This window comes from Sebastes umbrosus, chromosome 7, assembly GCF_015220745.1.
Source record: "Sebastes umbrosus isolate fSebUmb1 chromosome 7, fSebUmb1.pri, whole genome shotgun sequence".
NCBI lineage: Eukaryota > Metazoa > Chordata > Actinopteri > Perciformes > Sebastidae > Sebastes > Sebastes umbrosus.
The window spans coordinates 31,543,213-31,565,061 of NC_051275.1; the positions used below are offsets into that span (position 1 = coordinate 31,543,213).

At 40.9% G+C, this 21,849-nt stretch overlaps 2 protein-coding genes across 4 annotated transcripts in view; one reads left to right on the forward strand and one right to left on the reverse strand.

Moving 5' to 3' along the window:
• Positions 1-9,297: 9,297 nt before the first annotated feature.
• Positions 9,298-15,584, reverse strand: rhbdd1 (rhomboid domain containing 1). 2 transcript variants are annotated; one of them, XM_037775424.1, is made up of 9 exons: positions 15,253-15,584; positions 14,925-15,016; positions 14,391-14,555; positions 13,203-13,482; positions 12,569-12,701; positions 11,568-11,656; positions 10,500-10,565; positions 9,882-10,025; positions 9,298-9,749 (listed from the first exon to the last, which is right to left on the reverse strand). In XM_037775424.1, exons 3-9 carry the CDS (start codon positions 14,541-14,543, stop codon positions 9,643-9,645), a joined length of 972 nt encoding a protein of 323 aa, XP_037631352.1. In that variant the 5' UTR covers positions 14,544-14,555; positions 14,925-15,016; positions 15,253-15,584; the 3' UTR covers positions 9,298-9,642. The 2 variants fall into 2 exon arrangements, with proteins under 2 accessions (XP_037631352.1, XP_037631353.1); XM_037775425.1 differs by having other exon boundaries at positions 14,925-14,974; positions 15,224-15,584.
• A 2,874-nt stretch (positions 15,585-18,458) lies between these two features.
• Positions 18,459-21,849, forward strand: part of eml2 (EMAP like 2) — a 33,477-nt gene continuing 30,086 nt past the window's right edge. For both annotated transcript variants that reach the window (XM_037775466.1, XM_037775467.1), the window contains exon 1: positions 18,459-18,709. In XM_037775466.1, the coding sequence (XP_037631394.1) occupies positions 18,634-18,709 (76 nt within the window). In that variant the 5' untranslated portion in view covers positions 18,459-18,633. The remainder of the gene's footprint in view (positions 18,710-21,849) is intronic.

Consider the following 21,849-nt stretch of genomic DNA (forward strand, 5'->3'; position numbering starts at 1 on the left):
TATAGAGAACCTTTAAAATTGGACTTTTGTACATGAGTTTCCACTGCTACATTCATATCTTGTGAAATCAAACTGTGACCCAGTTAGAATGAAAAAGTCACTTTTATACTGAAGACATTCAAAGAACACATCAGTATTTCACAGCATGTCATTACTATAAAGCAAAATGGCCATAGATAGTCATTTATCATCAAAGACCCTGAGTGTTAAATAAGCAATTGATACCATAATCCATTTTATTAGGAGATACTTTTGGGGGGCGGGTCAGGTCATCTCAGTAATGTGTGTGTGCACAAGCGCATATTTAGTGTAGCTTTATCTCAGATGGCTTCAATGTTCTTCTCAGTTATGTTTCCTTGATGTATAAAGCTTAGCTAAGGGTAGATGAAATTGGTGAGTTGTCTGTTTTTGTAGGGATCCCTGAAAAAGTTTCAGTTAAAATGGATCGTTCTGTGGTCACAAACTGGTCGATCTGCTTGCTTTCGAGAAGCTATCGACTGTTTGAGACTGAGCATCATGTCCTGGAGATCTGGTGCTGCTGTTATTGATCTCTTGGTATTTCCATTTAGTGGTCAAAGATCTTTAGGATTTGTTTCAGGAATCCTGTTCCGGGGAAAGAGAGGAGTTTTAATCTCTGGTGTCGGATGTAGAAGGCAAATGCATTAAGCTGTTTGGATTGCGGTTGGTTTAATGTGCGTTTAGTCTGTTCTTCATACTGAGAACAGACCGCTGTAGTACTTCATTTCTGAAATCACAAAGGCTAGACATATAGCTCTATAGTGGAGAAAGAATCACATGTTAGTGGTAAAGGTATATTGCTTAACTGATGTGGTAAATCACTTTACAGTACTTAATTTCACAGCATTAAATTGTGCGAGTTTGTGCAGAAATGGGTCACCCAGATAGCTGAGATGAGTCAAGGAGCTCGGTAACTCTGTAGCTTACTGAGAGACATGCCAACTCTGATCTGCAGGCAACCCAGGAGGAAAGAGACAGTCTGAGAGAGTGTGTGTGTGAGAGAGAGAGAGAGAGAGAGAGAGAGAAAGAGAGAGAGAGAGAGAGAGAGAGAAAGACTGAGGGAAAGAGAGGTATAGTGAGATCAAAACCAGTGCTAGATTGTGTGAGACGAATCAAGACACAAACAGAAAGAAACATCAAGGGAGAAGAAGAGAGAGACGCACACAGAGATACAGAGAGAAAAGGGGAAAAGAGAGTTTTAGAAAAGGCGGGAGGAGAGCGCAGACACTGGGGAGGAATCAAAATTCAAAGGGAGAAAAATTCCTAAAGCAGTAGAGAGAGACACGCTGAGATGCAGGAGAGAACAAAAGAGAGAAATGTAAGGGAGGGAGAGATTGTGTGACAGCAGCACACAAGACAACCGGGTAAAAAAGAAGTGTAAGAGGAGATTTGACTTGATTTTCGTTGACGGGGTGAACGTGATAGTCTCAAGTACACTTGTCAACCCCTCAACTCGCTGTAGAGGAACTAGTCAAGTGGCGGACAGTTCATGCTTAAAGTCGACAAATTGAGCTAAATTCATCCTCTGGGAAATATGTAAAAACTCTGAGTCTGGTTGTGCTCGGGGGATACAATCAAATGGATGTTTTTGTGTGTCTGTCAGTGTTTACCTTTCCTTCATCCGTCTACTCATCTTTAGAGTTTGTATTACATTTACCCATCAACGCATGCATATCCATAATCACTTATGGTGCAGTCTCTGCAACGTTTAGTTCAATATAGTTTCAAAAGCACTTCTTCATATAAAATACATATATCACACATACGCATTCATTAGAGCTAGACCAATAAATCGGCCAAATCGCTATATTTGCACATATTAGCTTATTGCAGATACTGTGTATCTGTATCAATGTATAACTTGGCTGATAAGTAACATGAAATATAGCAGCATATTGCTGCAAAAACTACATTTATTTTATAAATAGCTGTAAATAATTGCATATTTGTTGTGCTGACATCTTCAACAACAAGGTGAATGATCTCGCTGTTTATTCCTACAGTCTATAATTCAATATACGGTTCATAATTATAACCTTGAGCCACCTAGATATTTAAGACAACTTGTCATGAAATATTCAATTAATATTTTACTTGGTCAGCGTTTTAACTCTGGACCTTCATCAAGGACATAAAATGCACACGTAGGCCTCACAGTAGAGTAAAGAATAGTTCCCTCTACGTGAAAACAGGAGGATTTCATAATCAAAGACACCCAAGAAATAAAAACGATGTCCTACACAGCCGTGATACACCCTCACAGGTACTTATTTTGGTAAGTTGTGCCGACGATGGTCTTTTGTGAGTGTTTTGGTCATTGTGTCACCTTTTGCACATTGAATAAATTGCTTCTTTTTGCATCTTAAGAGTCTCTTACTAGGGCTGTCAAATGATTAAAATATTTAATCGCAATTAATCGCATGATTGTCCATAGTTAATCACAATTAATCACACATTTTTTATCTGTTCAAAATGTACCTTAAAGGGAGATTTGTCAAGTATTTAATACTCTTATCAACATGGGAGTGGGCAAATATGCCTTTTTATACAAATGTATGTAAATATCTATTATTGGAAATCAATTAGGCTTACACAAAATATTGTCCAGAAACCCTCACAGGTACTGCATTTAGCATTAAGAAATATGCTCAAATCATAACATGGCAAACTGCAGCCCAACAGACAACAGTCTGTCAGTGCTTGCCCCTAACCGCATGTGATTATCATAAAGTGGGGGATGTATGTAAAGGGGAGGCTCGTGGGTACCCATAGAACCCATTTCCATTCACATATCTTGAGGTCAGAGGTCAAGGGACCACTTTGAAAACGGCCACGCTAGTTTTTCCTCGCCAAAATTTAGCGCAAGTTTGGAGCGTTATTTAACCTCCTTCCCGACAAGCTAGTATGACATGGATTCCTCAGGTTTTCTAGTTTCGTATGATACCAATGTCTTCACTCTAGCTTTAAAACTGAGTCCGCTACAACCTAAAAATCTCAAGATGCGTTAATGTGTTAAAGAAATTAGTGGCGTCAAAACAAATTTGCGTTAACGCGTTATAGCGTTAACTTTGACAGCTCTACTTCTTACACTTTGTCAGTCTGCGGGCATTTTTTCTATGTAATGAGACTGTTGATTTTGGCTACATGCCCTTGACACAGAGCCTGGACTCAAGAGAGCAAACCCTTTCACAATTCTTTACGTGTGTGTGTGTGTGTGTGTGTGTTTGACTCCCTCACTGTCCTGTTGAACAGAGCTCTAATCAACGAGAATGACTGAAGACACTTGCGTGGGTGTGCAGGGCCTTTGATAGCGAAACAGGAAGTTCCATTAAGTTCCAGTATGGGGCAGGGAAGGACTCTGGGAGAGTGGAGAACAAAGTCAGCAGGATAATTATAAGTGGGAGGCTGAGGGTGGGTTGGGAGTGATGGGGGATTTCATGAGATTATCCTATAAATAGTGTGGCAAGTTTCTTTAGTCATCAACGCCAGCATGTAACTCTGGCACACGAGCGATAAAACCGTTCTAAAAATTTGCCCTGGGCTTATACCTCTGCACAAGTTAATACCATTCTCCACGAGACTTTATGAGTTGCCGAGTAGGATTGGAGTCTGATGAAGTTAATCACGGCACTGTGGGGAGAGAAAAATGTGATCAAAAACTCTGGCTCCGTCTTTTACCAAAAGCTTGTTTCATTTATGTAATGGTGCATTTATCGGTCCATTGGGAGTCTATTGTGATCTCAGCTGGCTTTGGCAGATGCGACGACAAATTGACCTTCACGTTGGATAGAGTGGAGGGTGGGTTTTTTTCTCTCCAAGAGATCAGAGTGGGTATGCAGCACATGGCGGTGGGGTGGCACGCCTCTGCTAAGCTCAGTCAGAGAGCCGAGGGGTATTTTGGGTCACTAGCAAGTTTTCAGCCCACCTACATGTCCCAGTCTGAAATAGAGCCCCGTCATGGTGTGTTTGTTTACCAGTGGCTTCAAGGTCACCACGCTGGGAGGACGACATACTAATCAAACATCGTAACTTTAATGGTACAAGTCTTTATACAAAGACCTTTTATGCTCTTTAACAGGGGAAAACGCCCTATGACACCCATGTCTATAATGCATTATAACGTACTTATAGTGCGTTATGTAGTACCATACCTGACCTTATAAGTCATTATAAAATGCTTTATAATGTGTTGTGATCTGACCTGCTCTATATGAAAAGAGATAACTTCTTATGATTTGATGCTATATAAAAAATAAATAAAATTGTTAGAAAGCATGAAGAATATTTATGAATGCTTAAAACTATAACTATACAGTGCGATAAGCAGATTTTAACCAGAAGGAAATTTTATTCAAAAAGATTCAGATTAATACCAAACAAAACAAAATATGATCAACAAATAATTGATGTATGTATTATTATAGGTGAAGATGAATCTTTATTGAGCCATGGTGTAGATAGATAGATAGATATATAGAGAGATAGATAGATAGAGATAGATAGATATGATACAAACGGAGCTACAGTGCTACCTCATACTCTACCATCCGAACTGTTAAACAACAGAATTAATTAAAGCTGCAAGCAGCGTTGAACGGGCCCTCGCCCCTTTGCGCACGTCGGGGGTACCCGTTGCCGTGCATTCATGAAAGTCGGACACTGCACGCAACAGTTAGATGGTATTTTCTGCGTGGGGCGCGTGGCACTGTAAATGACCTGTTGAGAACCTGTGAGGCATCCTTAAAAGGCACTTCTATGAGGGTGGGTGGCAGTATACAACCATTTCTTGTTGCCAGTAGGTGGCGCTATCACCATAACTCAATAATGGAACGTATATGTCTTCAGGCCGGGATTCTTATCCAGCTTGTGAAGTTTGGAGCAGATTGGAATATGTAGAGTCAAGTTACAACAGCCTCCTGTGTCATGTCGTATGCCTCGAATGGTTGAGGTTAGGTTAGGTCGTCTGGCAGCAAGTCTCACGAGAGTTTGTGCAGATCTCAGATCAAATTTCGCAATTTACAGGCTCCCTTCTAGTTGCTAGTCTGGAAGCGACTAGAAGGGCTAAAGTCGAGTAGAGTGAACTCGCTATAACCAAACTGCCAATCACTGGGCATTTTCATAATGTAATAATCACATTTAGTTCCAACTCGAAGGGACTGGAAGATCTTTACTCATTTGTTGTTTTTTGTTGTACATCTGAACACTGTTCAAACTCTGTATAAGCTGAACCTGTTTGTCCTCTGAACACCCACACAGGTGTTTCATACCTAAAACGTGACAAAATGGCGTCTTCTCACATGACATCACCGTTCGAGCGATCAAAAATTCCTTCGCAATTTAGCATCGCAGTTGTGGGAGGGTTATACCACCCAAATTTGACGCAAATCCGATAAACCCTCTAGGAGGAGTTCGTAAAAGTATGCATAAAATACATGAAAAACGCAGAAGCTAATGAAACCCGATGACGAATATGTCTGAAATAATGAGCAGGATGTACCTACCAAATTTCATGAATATCGGATCAACTTTGACCAAACTACGGCCTTCCACGCATTAGGGGGCGCTATAGAGCCCACTAAACACGCTGAACCCCAAAACTGTACGTTCACGTAAAGTTCACAGGTGTCCATCTTTTTGACAACTTTCATGAGTTTTCGAGTATCCCAAGGGCATGTTCAAAGGATAAAAGACATAAGGGGGCGCTAGTGAGCCAACATGCCACGCCCAAGCAAAATTTCACCACTAAAATAAAGTAATTACTAGTTTGGATGTGCGTGTAAAGTTTCATAATTTTTTGTGCATCCTAAAGTCTTCAAACATGTGTTCGTAAATTTTAAAATCACGCAGGAAGTCCAACATGGCTGACTTCCTGTTGGCCGAAAAAATCTCAAAAATATTTAATCCAGGTATGAGGGCGTGAGTTATGACATACTTGAATTTCGTGAAGATCGAAGAAACTTCCTCTGAAAAACTGCCTACATTAGGGGGCGCTATCTCGCCCCCTGGAGACACCCGAGCCGGGTCACGACAGAACATTGAATTTCGCGCCACTTCTGACGCATATTCCACTTATGGTGAGTTTTTGGGGATGGTAAAGGTCCCAAAAACGCGATCTCCCGGCAGAAAAATAATAATAATCCTTAGAAAAACAATAGGTTTCCTTGCACTTTCGTGCCAGGACGCCGTTGGGGTCCTGGCACTTTCGTGCTCGGGCCCTAATAATCTTTAGAAAAACAATAGGTTTCCTCGCACGAAAATTCGTGCCAGGACGCCGTTGGGTCCTGGCACTTTCGTGCTCGGGCCCTAATTATATAAAAAGTATAAAATAAAAAATATAAAAATATATATATCTATATAATAAAATATGTTTTTGTTGCCATGTTAAAGGGACTGTTTGTAACTTCTTACACGTATGTATCAATCCGGGTCGGTGTCCCATGCGTGATCGCATGTGGCTACGCTGTTCAGACAAGACTCCAACACAAACTACACGGAAGCACCAAAACCTCGAAGTTTTATCTAGTGAAGCCCGTCTTGCAAAACAGTGTTAGCCGCGGTCGTAGACCGTAGCTTTGGTCTCCAGGGCCGGAGTCTCTGCTGCACTCTGCTCCTCTGCCTCCTTGCCTTCACTCGCACACCGCGCTCGTTCTCGCTCTTTCGCTCCACTCTCAGGTGCATGCACGCACACTCCACACTGCAGAAGAGTTAGTTTAGCTCTGAGAATATCTAGTGAATGTACAGTGGACGTTTGTGCAGGAATAAATGCTGCAGCTCCTCCAGACCAACAGAGGTTTCCCGTGTCTTGTGAAGTGACGGGGCTACGCAATGAGAAACGTTATCGTCTCCGACCAAAACTCCGGTGTCTCCCCTGTTCCCTCCGGCCGCGGTCGGGAGTCTGAGGCAGGAAAAGCCAACACTAGGATCAGCATTGATTCATGGAGAGACCTTCGTCTGGTCAGCTAACATTACTGCCAAGCAGGTGAAATATAGAGTGATATTGTGGTTTTTAGCTGACGTGTGTCACCTAACTGTGTTGAGCGATGCTCGTTCATGTCTATGTAGAGCGAGCACAAGCCAGAGCAACAGGACGCTGACTTTCGTTGACTTAACGGCCACAGGTTTCGCTGTCAACAAGCAATTTCTGATTCTTACAAACAGTCCCTTTTAGAGATGAATGAACAAAAACGCTTCACAGAGTTTGTCGCTACTGCGATTGATTTCACTAAATTTTGGTTAGTAGCCAGCGCTAAAGAGGAAAACCCAAAACAGTAAGTTACCTCATGTCATACTCTTTATTTAGAGTTTGGTTCTGTAGTTCAACCATGTCACCTGGAACAGGACTGACTCCATCCAATCGACTTCCATCGGTGAACCGATTCAAGTAGACAACAGCTTCAGTTACAGTACAGATTCAGAAACTTGCTCAAGGACTCATTAATAGATCTGATGCCCATCAAAAGGGCCTGAACCAGAATCTTCTGGATGATGGGGAGCTGTCGCTGAGCCTCCTTGCCACCCTAGATGATCAAGTGAACTCAACCTCCATACGTGAACCAGGAGAGGAGCGTTTCTCACAGTTTCGTCTCCATTTCTCAGTGACACTGTCACAGCAGGAGGAGCACTTCACAGAACCAATCAGTCGAGTGTGTTTACAGACGAGGTGTGATGTGAGATGACGAACTGAGACACAACTTTCCTGACATGAACAGACACAAAAGACATAAAACCACCAACATGCCAGGAAACGCCTTTCATGTGCACCCATGCTACGGGCACGCACAGACACGACGGCAGCACCTGCTGTGCGGTGCATGTCATCCCTGTCCCCATCCTGTCATCTTCTTCGTCACTCCTCAGCCTCGCCCATTCATGTTGTGCCAGGGCCCTGTGCTCCACTCACTCCCACGATCCCCATGGCAGTATGCAAACTGTCAAATCTGTCTGATGTCAAAACAGCTCTACATGTGATATTGGGCTTTATAAATAAAACTGACTTTGAGTCTGGATATTTAACACACAACCTTTTCACCCCCTTCTTCCTACTTGAGATGACGCGTCAGGGACTGGGACGTACAGTTTGATCGGATCTACTGCAGCATGGTTTTAGACCCATGGGGGTTGATGGCTCGTTGGGTTTCTTGGCTCTAATTTAAGCTGTCCTACTTCCCATCATGCCTCAGGGCTTTAGGGGAATCAGAGCCAGCAATGTACTTCTTCGACGTTGCTTTTGTAACTTTGCTTAAAGCCATTGTCACTGTTGCGTTGTGACTTTTTAGAAAGTTTAGAGTAGTATGGTGGTGGGGAAGTTATTAAAAAAGGAGATTTGTGCGTCTTCATAAAAAATAATGTATGGAGATTGTTTGTCTGTTTGTCAGCAGTTGGCCCGCTTTTTATGAAACATGGTGGAAGCCTTAGTGGAGGCCTGCGCTCTCTGAGGGCCCTTCAAGAAAGGCTGATTTCGCAGGGTTTTTTCTCCATCAAGACCACATAAGAAAACCAATGTACGTATACTCGATTAGACTAAACTGACCTGAGCTAGTTCCGGTTTGAAGAGTCTTAAAAGGACCTGTGTGTTACAATTAGGGGGATCTATTAGAATAAAATATTAATAAGTATGTTTTCTTTAGTGTATGATCAGCTGAAAATAAGAGTCGTTGTGTTTTCGTTGGCTTAGAATGAGCCGTTTATATCTACATAGGGAGCGGGTCCTCTTCACGGAGCCAGCCGCCATGTTTCTACAGCAGCCCAGAGCAGCTTGGGCCGGAGTCGATAATGTTACTCGCTCCCGTCGCCGCTGCTCTATCTCACTGCACCACTCACTTCCCAAGTACACACACACACACACACACACACACACACACACACACTCTCTAAGCACTCTACTCTTACAACAGCCACCGTAGCTCTCCTACACGCTTGGCACGCGGGAGAAGTTGTAATCTGCAACCTCACCGCTAGACACCGCCAGATCCAACACACCGTTCCTTGAAGTTCCTTTTGAGCTAGTTGTGGTCATACTGTATGTGGTCTAGATGGAGAAAAAGTGGTGGTATTACCCTTTTTTCTGATTTCAAAAATAGAATAAAGGTTTTGCAAATCTGTAACTGAATTCAACATCTCTGAAGTCTACTTGTTCACCTAGTCCAGGTTTGACAAATCTATATATAGTACTTAGATCTAGACCTGGTCTAATATGGTTTGGATGGAGAAAAAGAAATTAAATTGACCTTTTTTATCCATTTTCACAAATACAATGAATGTTTTTCATATTTAAAATTTGGCTTTAAACCACTTTAAGCCATTTGATATGATGTCCAGTATCAGTTTTATAAATTTAAGGGGTGTAACAACAGAAAATCAATTACAAATAACCCTTAACTTTCCTCTTAATTCCCCAATCGGAAGCTGCGTTGTCAGACACACCCACTCTAACCTGCTCATAAGCAATGTTATTCACATTAAAGTAGCTTTCCATAGCTAACATTAGCTAACGCTTTGGTAAAGAGGCCCAAAGGAGCACACTTTGTCAGTCTGTGTGGTTGGACCTTCTCATTCAGCAGAGTCTGGACCAGGCCTCAGGAGGGAACTGCTCTTCTGTCTTCTTCCCCTTCGCTACCTGGCAGTTCAGCTGTCAAACCTCCTCAGTCTCCTCAACCGGATATCCTCAGCTGTGGCCTCCTCAGAGAGGTGGAAACCGTAAGGAGGCGGAGCTCCTCTCTGGCTGCTTTGTCCTACAAAACAAAATATTAGATTTATACACTTTAGATTTTAGCTATCTAGAGGGGCTTTTAATTGGTAGATTTTAGAATTCAGTGTCACTCCAACCACCCCCCCCATTCATTAATACTCTCCTCCCTACTCACCTCCGTCATTCAGACTGTTTCTGATGGCCGCCTGTATCTGCTCTTCCTCCGTCAGTCCGCCTGAATAAGATGCTGAATGATTTGTTGTGTAATCTGGTGGATTCTGTTGGTATCCTGAGTATCCTCCAGCAGTGCCACTGTATCCTGCACACACACACAAACAGTATAAGTATTCAAATTTAAGAAAAAACATGTTAAAAGGTTAAGGCAGGTGTTTTCTATATTCCATTCATTGTCAACAAAGACCAAAATCAACAGTGTGTGAGTCTCTCAATACTTTCAGATTACCCTATGCTGTCTGTGGCACTGCGCTGGTTCCTATAGATAATGTCAATCTTTAAAAACGGGGCACTAATATATAGTTTCATAAAAAATAAAAGGTTCATCCATTTCCTAAAACAGCCAGGCAGTGTTGATGAGGTCCCTAAATTAAACAAAATGAAATACATTACTATAGTAGCTGAGTGATCAGACAAACAGGTACGATACAATCAAAGTTCTGTATTGCAATGTAATAACTTTAAATTCTGGAAAAGCCGATGCATATATACAACTAGAAGGGCACTCGGAGAGCGCAGACCTCAGCCAAAGCAGGTTTCATGTACGTTGCTTTGGTACCTGTGGAGCCTGAATTGCTGTAGTATGCATTGGGCCGGGAGTTGTATCCGTTTGATGTCACAAACCCTGGTGAAAATATAGACAGACGCACAATTTCAGTACAGAGTTTTGTTGTGCATTTAGATTTGTAATTGGCTTAACACTGAGACACACAGATCTGCACATGGACTCAAAGTTATCTCCAGTGTTAGAATTCCAGTTCTATCATTTCCGCACGTTATGTCACTCAGCAAACTTGTATTGATAGTTACTGAAAGTGAGAGCTGCCATGAGGCCAGTATATGACCTAAACCAGTGGCTCCCGACCATCACTGAGTAAAATGACGACCCCCGACTAAGTCACACATTTTTTGGATATTTCATATGATATTCAATGCATAACAATAACAGTACAGAACAACTGGTAAACTGTACAATTGGCCCAAATAGTGTTAACACAGAACTGCAGGAAGTTTGTGTATAAAACAAGCCATTTGGATGAATTTTGTGCAGATTATTTCTCATGAATATTGCACCAGAGATGAGTTTTCCTGTTATTTTTACAAACTTTTAAAACAATCCTCTGTTTGTATTATGAACTGTTTTTTTAATTTAATATTTTTAAACAATCATACATAATTAATAGGTTATTTTTTTGACAAATTCAGTTTTCAATTTAATTTATCTTTCTTCACAGAAATGATGAAATGCTGAGATATAGACCACATTTAAAAAAAAAAAGTTGTCTTAAGCCGAGTTTCCACCAAGAACCACCTGGTAATTTTATTACCAGGATTATTCTTCAAGGAAAATCAGGAAGGCCTCACGACCCCCCCGTGAAGCTTTGACGACTATTAGTGGGGGTCGGGACACCCAGGTTGGGATCCAGTGACCTAAAGCACATCTAAATATTACTTTGTAAAGCTTGTGGGGAAATAATATTTTTTTCAGGGAAACCTGCATCTTTAGTCTTTTTAAATCATATAGTGGGTTTTATCAGGTTACAGAAACACAGTCAGCACATACACAAGCATAAACAACTCATCAAAAACACAAAATACACACACACACAAGCCCTTAAATTCAGACCTGCACATTTCTTCATGACGGCCTTCAGTGGTCCAGCAGTGTAGAGCAAACCCACCAGGATACCTGCTAGGTGACCAATCAAAGAGGTCCTGAAGAGGGAGAGCACAGGTTAACGTCTAACTAATGAAACACTGCCACCTGGTGGACACTGTGATTCATAGCATCTGTCAGCATGTAGTAACAGGACAACTTCACTAATAGACAACTGTGTCTAACCGTTGGCTACATATTTTTTTTTTTTTTCACTCCCGAAATATTTTAGACTTTTTTTTTTAACTCCTCAAAAACTTTGGACTAAACGCTTGTTGTGTTCCGGACGTCCATCCGTCCGGTCCATTCTCGTAAACGTGATATCTCAGGAAAGCCTGGAGGGATTTTCTTCAATATTTGGCACAAACTTCCACTTGGACTCACGGACAAGCTCATTAGATTTTGTTGGTCAAAGAGCAAGGTCAGTGTGACCTCGTTTCTGGCCAGATCTCAAGAATTCATACGCTAATTATGACAATTGCACACAAATGTCTAACAGGATAAAATGATGAAGTGATGACATTTTGAACAGACATGAATGTAAAGTTTAGTAGTTAGTTTAATAAGTTAGTTAGTTAGTTAGTTAGTTAGTTTACTCCTGACAGATATTTTATTACTCCCGATAGATTTTATTTATTTTTTTTACTCCTGACAGATTTTTGAAGTTGTAATCAGCTTCCTTGGCCTATGCCTGAATCCTCTGATGAAGTGTTTGGGAACATGCGCAGTTTTTCTACAAGTTGTGGAGAGTACTGACAACTGTAGTGATGTAAACAACAGGCTCGTCATACTATAGCAAATATAGAGATCAACTTTGTGAACTGGCCCTTTAACCATGGGCTATCCCATTGAAAACAGAACCCTGGCAGTGCATCAAGAGTGTTCACATTGGTATCTATCTCTACAGTGTATCCGGCTCGGCTAGTGAATCCTGGTGAATCTTTTATACAGATGTCGGATTGGTAACTCACCCAGGGTTTGTAATGTGGATCAGCACTAGCTCCACCCAGCTAGCATAGCGATTAGCCACAGCGACACCCATCACATAGGTCACACCTCCAGGGTAGTAATGGTTATTGAGCACCTTCAGAGCAAACAGGACACCTGGAAACATCCCACATATTAACAAAGACAATCAACAGGAGGTCAGGAAATATTACCAGCATAGGACTACAGCAGTCGGCCATGTGCGATATGATATATGGTTTGAAAACTATCAATGTGATATCGCTTTGCTACACCTTCATAGATGAAAAAGCAATTCAAATACAACAAATATGAATAAACACACTGATGCATCGAAGATGACAGAATGCAAAAAGGCAGCTTAGAGAAAACAGAACAAAAAGAAAAAAACACCATGAAAGAAAAATCTTAATAAAAAAATATTTGGATATGGATAACCTACACATCTGTTGTGCATTTTTTGCCTTTATTGGGCAGTAGAGAATCTTCAAGGTAGGGCCTTCAACTAACAACTAATTATTTTCATTGTCGCTTAAACTATCGATTTGTTGTTTGGTCTATAAAATGTCATAAAATGGTGAAAAATATCGATATCGATATCGATATTCTGTTTTTGCCGTTTTGTAGATGAGTCTGTACCTGAGAATCCGACAGCACAGGCCATGCTATAGGACTGGTCCTGGGTAAGCTCTGTTAACACCGCCTCCAACAGCAGATAGACCACTCCGGTGAGCAGAGAGAAGACTGACAGCAGGTAGACGAACCACGGGCCGCCCAGCCGTTGCTCCAGCTTTTTACCTTTCCAGAGGAAGGACACCATGTTGAAGTAGAGATGCCAATCATCCGCATGGTGCAGCGGGGACAGCAGAAGGCGGCGCCAGTCTTTAAACCAGTATGCCTGCTGGACACTCACACAGGCCTAAGGATTGGATAGATAGATAGTATTCACATTAGTACTAAAAATATCAACTTAATACAGTGCAAGGCGAGGCTCGAGCTCAAGGACGTCCCATCATCCCGGGGCCGAAAAAAATAACGGCTTAGGTTGTAATTCGGCACAGTTACGGATGGTGAAAACATTTAGTTGAGGGCCCTGGCAATAGTGCAGGTCATTCCTGCAAGATGGTCGAAGCGCCGACTGGGACAGTAAGTAAAACATTTATCATTTTATTTTGACCTGCTATAATCAGATACTATTTTCTATGATCTAAACCCCCCACCCAAAAAAAGCAGCAAATTTTCACATTAAAGGTCCCATATTGTAAAAAGTGAGATTTTCAGTTTTTTTTTATTATAAAACAGTTTTAAGTGTTATTTAAATCCTGTTAAACTATCAAAACGCACAATATATACAGAGAAATACACACAGCCCATATTCAGAAATTGTGCGTTTGAAACAAGCCGTTAGGGTTTCTGTCCATTTGTGAGGTCATAAATATAAAATATTTAGATCATTACACGGTTTTAAACAAAAACATTCTAAATGTGTCCCAGTTTATTTCCTGTTGCAGTGTATGTGAATAACATCAGCTGACAGGAAGTAAACATGGAACCAAGCTGTTGCCTAGCAACGCAATTCCATTGCAATGCTGTTGAAATGCACTAAAACGGAGCGTTTCCGACAGAGGGGTAAATACAGGCATATTCAGGTAGACAGTATGAGGAAAATACAGTTTTTTTTTAGAACATTACAGCATGTTAACATGTTCTAGTAGAAACACAAAATACAAGTATGAACCTGAAAGAGAGCACGATATGGGACCTTTAGATATGTTGGAAGCAGCAAATTGTGTGAATGATAAACTGTCTCTACTATTAGTGCATTACCTGCATCAGTGGAGCAGCAGGGAACAGGTAAAGGTACACGTTGAGTCCCAGGACAGCCAGGGTGACGGGGGGGATGTTGTCCAGACCCACCTGAAACAGCTGGGAGGCCAGGAGCATCAAGCCCAGGTGGGATCCCCTCTGTCGGTTCCGCATACTGAAAACAGCCTGGGAAGAGACAACTGTGAGATTATTATTCAGTCATTCCTGCTTTACAAGAGAAAGTGACAGTGGAAGGAGCTATGAGACATGGTGGAACAAGAGATGGAGTGGTTGTACAGAGATTTCTGGATGTTCCACGGTCTAGGCTGAAAACTAAAGGGGATTGCACTATTACTGTTGTTGCTGCCCAACTCTGGAACCATCACTCACAATATCTCAGAGAAGACAAATCAGGCCACATCTGTAAAAAGCATCTTAAAACCCTCTTGTTTTCTTCTTGTCTTCCCAGATTCTTTTATTCCCCTCTCTTTTCTTACTTCATTTGTAACGTCTGTTGAAAAATCATTGGTCATTGGTGACCTAACATAAACTTACTCTTGAGTTCAGTCGGTTGTCTGGAAGCGTGCACTCCTCTTCCTCCTGCTACACCTCTTCCTCCTGCTCCTGCTGCTCCTCTTCCTCCTGCTGCTCCTCTTCCTCCTGCTGCTCCTCTTCCTCCTGCTGCTCCTCTTCCTCCTGCTGCTGCTCCTCTTCCTCCTGCTGCTCCTCTTCCTCCTGCTTCTCCTCTTTCTCCTCCTGCTGCTCCTCTTCCTCCTGCTGCTCCTCTTCCTCCTGCTGCTTCTCCTCTTCCTCCTGCTGCTCCTCTTCCTCCTGCTTCTCCTCTTCCTGCTGCTGCTCCTCTTCCTCCTGCTGCTCCTCTTTCTCCTCCTGCTGCTCCTCTTCCTCCTGCTGGGATGCTAATGCTAATGCTAATGCTAATGCTAATGCTAATACTAATGCTAACGCTAAATGTGTGTTTTAACTCCGTTAGTTCACTGACTCCGCTTCAAAATGATTTAACGCTCACAGACGGGTTTCAACTTACGTCTAGACATCTTAGTCACACGTCAGCAGAGAGAGTTTCTCTCTATTTCATCATGTTAACTTGTTAACTAACTCTGCAGAAAGTTTGTGGCGTCTAGTTTAGTGGAGCGATCACGTGACAATAACAGAGCTGGCGCATGCGCATTACGGATCTTCCCTGTCCTGTTCTCCTCCAACCAAATACCTTCTGCCCACCTCCACCTTCCACCTTCCACCTTCTGCCCACCTCCACCTTCCACCTTCCACCTTCTGCCCACCTCCACCTTCTGCCCACCTCCACCTTCCACCTTCCACCTTCTGCCCACCTCCACCTTCCACCTTCTGCCCACCTCCACCTTCCACCTTCCACCAGTATGATTTTTTTATTCCTGCTATATATATTTTTTTTTTTGTTTATTTTATTCCTGCTATATATATACTATATATACTCCACTGTGTGTGTGTGTGTGTGTGTGTTTTCATGTTTTGTATGTGTTTTTTTGTTTTTTTCTGTCTGTTTATCATTATTTTCATTATTTTTTGTTGTTTTTTATTTTCTTCTTTCTCCCCCCCTCCCCCACCCCCCTTTTTTAAAAAAACAAATAATTACTTGTTTATGATCTGTTGTTCGATACCCCTACTTAATAAGTCACAGGTGCAATTACTGTGTTAATTGCTGATTATGTTGAAAATCCAATAAACAAAGTTTTGAATTTGCTGTTCAACGGAATGGCAACAGAACTGCGTTGCTAGGAAACAGTTTGGGTCCTTGTTTACTTCCTGTCAGCTGAAGTCATTCACATACACTGCAACAAGAAACAAACTGGGACACATTTAGAATGTTTACATTTAAATCCGTGTTATGGTCTAAATATTGTATATTTGTGACATCACAAATGGACAGAAATCCTTACGGCTTGTTTCAAACACACAATTTCTGAATATGTTGAGCGGAATATACTGCTGCGTTTTGATAGTTTAACAGTATTTATATAGCACTTAAATCTGCTTTATAATATAAAAGACATGACATCTCACTTTTTACAATATGGGACCTTTAGATCAGCGTACACACAGTATTATGTACGTGTAATTATTAGTGTGATTCTTAAGAATAATAACAGTATAACTGTTATTAAAAACTAGTATGGTTAAAAACTGTATTGATAAAGAGTTGTTTTAATAATAATTTTGGAGTTCATCTATGCTTTGATGCCATGAAGTTGGTTACTGACATGATTCCACGTAGAGTCGTGTGTGTTTACTGCCCTCCAGTGGCCACAGTGAGGAACTACACTAAGGCAAAACGTCAAGTTAGACATTGACAACATACTAGACACTTCCTATCAATACTTTCAAAATAAATCTAAATGACAGTAGCAGTCAGTAAATAAATTAAAAAGAAAGGATCACAGAATGACAACGGTATTATAATATTTGGATTATAGACATTTGGTAATTGTTTATGGAGTAGCCTAAGTGTGACCTTTTTTTTGTAGGTATTTAAAGATTATTTATTTATTTATTTATTTATTTGCACATATATAAAACTGCACAAATGAAAAAAACAAAACAATAAATGTGTCAGGATAGGTCAAGAAGCCACAGGTCTATACATAGCAACCCCAGGAGAAAAAAATAATGGCAAAAAAAGAAAGAAAGATCTAAACTAACGTAATTTTAAAAATACAACAAAAGTTAAACAACAACAAGAAGTACACCAAATGTGCAGAAAAACCTAACCAAACAGTGGAAAACAATCCAATAAAAACAATGAAATACATACAAAAAAACAGTACATAAAAAATAAATTATATCTATAAACATATCAAAAGATAATAGACATCATGATTTAAATGTGATGATAATTTCCTTTTAAAATGCTCTAAGGATAACGAGCTCTTGATAATGTGATGATGTATTTTGGTGTTCCATATTTGTACACCATGATATCTGAGGGAGTACAAAGATTGTCAGCTGAAACAGAGTCAATAAATAATTTATATTAGAATTTGTACTTTTATCAAACACTGTACTGATTTGTCTGATAATAAAATCAGCAGAATATTCATGTGGAAAGAAGCGATGGCCTGTTTGTTGCAGAGGAGGATTAACCTCTCGCTCTGCCTAAATACTCTTTGGCATCAATTAAGAACACGTGTGTTGCACACAGTTTCTCCATCAATTAATCATTCAGGATCTCCGACACCAGGGATCACTTTTCTCTTTGCAGAAACTTGAGCTTCAGTTGGACGTAAGACTCGTCCAACAGTTCCAGTATTATTCACATTAAAACTGCAGTTTGTAGCCTTCAGTTTTTCCTCTCTGTCTCTCTCTCCCGCCTCCAATGATCAGCAGCCGGAGCTGGTGGAGAGGCTGTTGCTATAGTAACAGCAGGGCAGATACAGGCGGTGATGTTTCATCAAGTCAAATAGATTAGTACCGGAAACTGATAGTTTTATCTTCAGAATAAAAGCACATGATTGTCACATTAGTAATAAATACCTTACATAGATAGCCTACATGAATTAATTAATCATATTTACTTAAATTATTAGCACATCCCTCTGGAACTGTCTCCCTCCTGAAATAAGAAATGCTTCATCCCTGGATACTTTCAAAAAACACCTCAAACACCACCTGTTCATCAAGGCCTATGATCTCAGCTGACTCTCCCTACACATCACTCTTTTAATTACTTAGCTATAGTTTCTCCTCTGTGTTATTTATTAGTATGATTTTGTGTGGCCCCTTTGTAAAGCATCCTTGGGTTTCTGAAAGGCGCTATATAAGTCAAATGTATTATTATTATTATCATGGGGATTTCGGAGTGGTACTGGGTGTGGATTTAATGTGTTGGCTTCATATCACAATATATTCCAGAAATCTGAAATGCAAAACAATGTCCCACATCAGGCTTATTCACCCTACAATATAATCTCTATAGTCAGGCAGGTGTCTGCTATGTGCTGTGACTCTTATTGTGAAAGTGGTAAGTGGATGTGTAGTATGTATAGTGTGCAGCTTGATGCAGGCAGTGAGGCAGGAGCTGGAGAGAGAGAGAGGGTGGGGGGTAGCTGGAGCAGGTAAAGGTGGATGTGTTTAGTCTGTTCATGAATGTGGGGGAGACAGGAAGGGGGAGGACAGCCTGAAGAAGAGACGGAGAGGGGTGAAAGGAGGACAAAGGAGCCGACTGAGAGGAAGGAGAGCTGGGAAGAGAGAAGGACTAAGAGAAGAGGGGATGTCGGAGATGATCTCTTCGTGTGGGAGTCTGTATGACAGCAGCAACCTGCTGCTACAGTACTGCAACAACAACGGTGAGATGCTCATCTCATGGCACCTCATCAAACACACACAATGATATAAGATCATATTCAGACGCCCTGACATGTGTTTCTTAATGTGCACAAAATGTATTGACATTTATTTGGTGTAGCAACAGTATTTTTCAGTGACTGTGCAAATTAGCCTGATTAGATGCATTATATATGGATGTCATTAAATCCACAGCTTAATTTATCATCTTAAATATTCTTACAATGCTCACTTTTTTTTTAAATTATTTTTGTACCTTTTTATAGATATTTTTTCCCACTATCAGTAGTTTTTTTTGGTTATAATTGAGGGTTAAAGAGTGAAATATATCAGGCTGATATAGTAGTGTATTATAAAAGACCATTGTCTCCAAAGGGGGTGACTGGTATCATATAACACTAAAACAAGGATTTGACAGTAGCATCATAAAGGCATTTTGAGAATCATTTAGCCACACACACACACACACACAGAGAGAGAGAATACTCATATTCAGACGCCCTGAAATGTGTTTCTTAATGTGCACAAATCTACTCAGAAATGTATGGACATTTATTCTGTGTAGCAACAATATTGTCCAGCTGCCTTTCAGTGACTGCGCAAATTAGCCTGATTGGATGCATTATATATGGATGTCATTAAATCCACAGTTTCATTTATCACCTTAAATATTCTTGCAATGCTAACTTGTTTTATTTATTATTTCTGTATAGATATTTTGTGTGTTTTTTCGCCTGTCAGTAGTGTTTTTGGTTATAGTTGAGGGTTAAAGAGAGTGAAATATACCAGGCTGATATAGTTTGTTAGTTAATCTTTATTGACAGACTTGAGGTCCTTTAGAAAAACATACAACACAAACAACAATACATGCATTAAAATAGAAACTGCCACTTTTTTTAATAAAAGACCATTGTTTCCACAGGGGGGACTGGTATCGTATAACACTAAAACAAGGATTTGACAGTAGCATGATAATGAGAATCATTTAGCCGACATATTAATTAATACATTAGATTTCTCAATAGAGCCTGGAAAGTGTTGCCTCCTGCATTACAGAACAACTGGCTATAGCACTACACCACCTGTGTTTTCTAAGTAATATCCGCATCCAGTCATTGTAGATAAACCTGCAGCTTATGCATGCTCACCTTTTCTGAATCTATCAGGTGTTCATTTGCCTCTGATATGATTGAAGTTCCTCTCCCTCCTCAGCTACTAAACACTGTCTTGAAAACACGGTTGGCTCGTCGCCTGTACCACTAACAAGCAGGAAGGATCATTTTTGTCATCATGAATGGGAACATTTGAACCATTTTGTGGATTTGAATACATGCTGATCTCTGATGGTTATTTAGCAGCTGCATGTATCTCTCTCCTCCCAGCTGCAGTCTCTAGATCTGTCACATCCTGCTTTACAAATATCATGCAAATACTGCTGGCAGGACGGATCATATCTGTGGTCACAATGGCTGATTATTATGAACAAGATAGTGATGGTTGCTCCACCTGGTTCAAACAAAGTAGATGGCACTTTCCTTGTTAGTGTTATCACTTCTTAGAGATGTAAATATCCCCGTGAGGAGGGCAGCTAAATGCAAGTAAACTGACTGGCTGTGATGTGTGGTTCCGACACACTGTCTCTGCAGTCTGCTAGACTTCACAGACGGCCATATTGAGCGACAGGTGCAGAGACAGCGAGGGGTCACGGCAGTCTGAGCAGCGCTCTGGTGCTGTTTGTTATCCAAGATGTAACGTGTGCCATTCAAACCATTTGGTGAGTGTTGTGGTGCAGCTCCATGGGTCAAGATTTAAGTTAAACTGTATCAGACAAACGCACAAGTCCTGTGCACTGACCTTCACAGGAGCTTAGCGCAGGGGACAGAATGAGGCAAAATGAAAATATGAAGTTAATAATGTCAGCTGCAGGTTACTAGGAGAGCTTGTCCAGTGACAGCTGGTCCTGCAGTGAGGGATCAGCTGCTTAACCCGGGTGGGTCCAACCCAGTCTGGGTAGGATGCCGTTTGGTCTGATCTGCTCCAGTATTTCTAAATCAATCAATGTGGCAATTTAGTAAATTCTAAATAACCCAAGCAATCAGCAAAGTACATTTTTATTTATTTAATTTATTCATATATTTTCTTTCTTTCTTTCTACATGGTAGAAGTGACAAGTTCTTTGAAGGACATTTCTGCATTAAATTTAAATTAAATTACGTTAAACTACGGGAGTAGCAGAGAGGGACTGATTCCTGTACAGGTGGGACACACAGGTAGATTAATGAGATGTGTGTTGCCATATTTCTGAGCATTAGATGTTCTCATAGGGACAGAAAGATGAGGGAAATGTTTTATCTACTCTTACTTCTTTAAGGGTTGATTTATGTTCAAAGTTTTGGTTTAGAGTTAATGTAGGACTAAGATTAATTTAAGGTAAGTGGTCAGAGAGTGAATGTCTCAGGGAAGGTCCTCACAAGTGTAGGAAAAGAGGCCTGTATGTGTTTGCTGACATTTGCAGATATTGTTTTGATGCTCAAAAGGAAAGGGAAAAAAAATGTCTTGTTGCTTGCGTTCCTCCACTCAGAGGTCAGAGGTCAATCTCTCTGGAGATGGGAGAGACTCAGCACCCTACCGTCCTGTTACTATGTGCTGTCAAGGCTCAAGAGTCTGCAGATCTCCAACCCAACCAGTGTTTTGAGGCTCGTTTTCATGCCATGTAAAGGCCCAGACACACCAACCCACATCAAAGAACTACTAGATGAAGGCCAACCACTGCGTCACCTCACGACGCCTGCGTCTTGGCCAAAAAGTTGCACTCGAACACACCGCAAAGACTACAGCCGACTGTTGTTATGATACATAGATGAAATAAAGCAACGTTTGCTGACCGTTTTCACACCACTTTTCACACTTACATCAGGCCGCAACCGTTTTTACGCAAAGACACAATGAGGGTATTTTTAGCCACTTTGGGCCGTAGCTTATAGGAAAAACAATCCTGAAAAGTGGCTCTTAGTGCTTAAAGATCTGGAAGAAAATGGAAATTATGAATCCTCGAAGATGACGGCCTTAAAGCAGTTAATAAACACGACTAAAGTACAGTATTAAATACTGCATTATGATGCAAAACACGTTCACCATGATA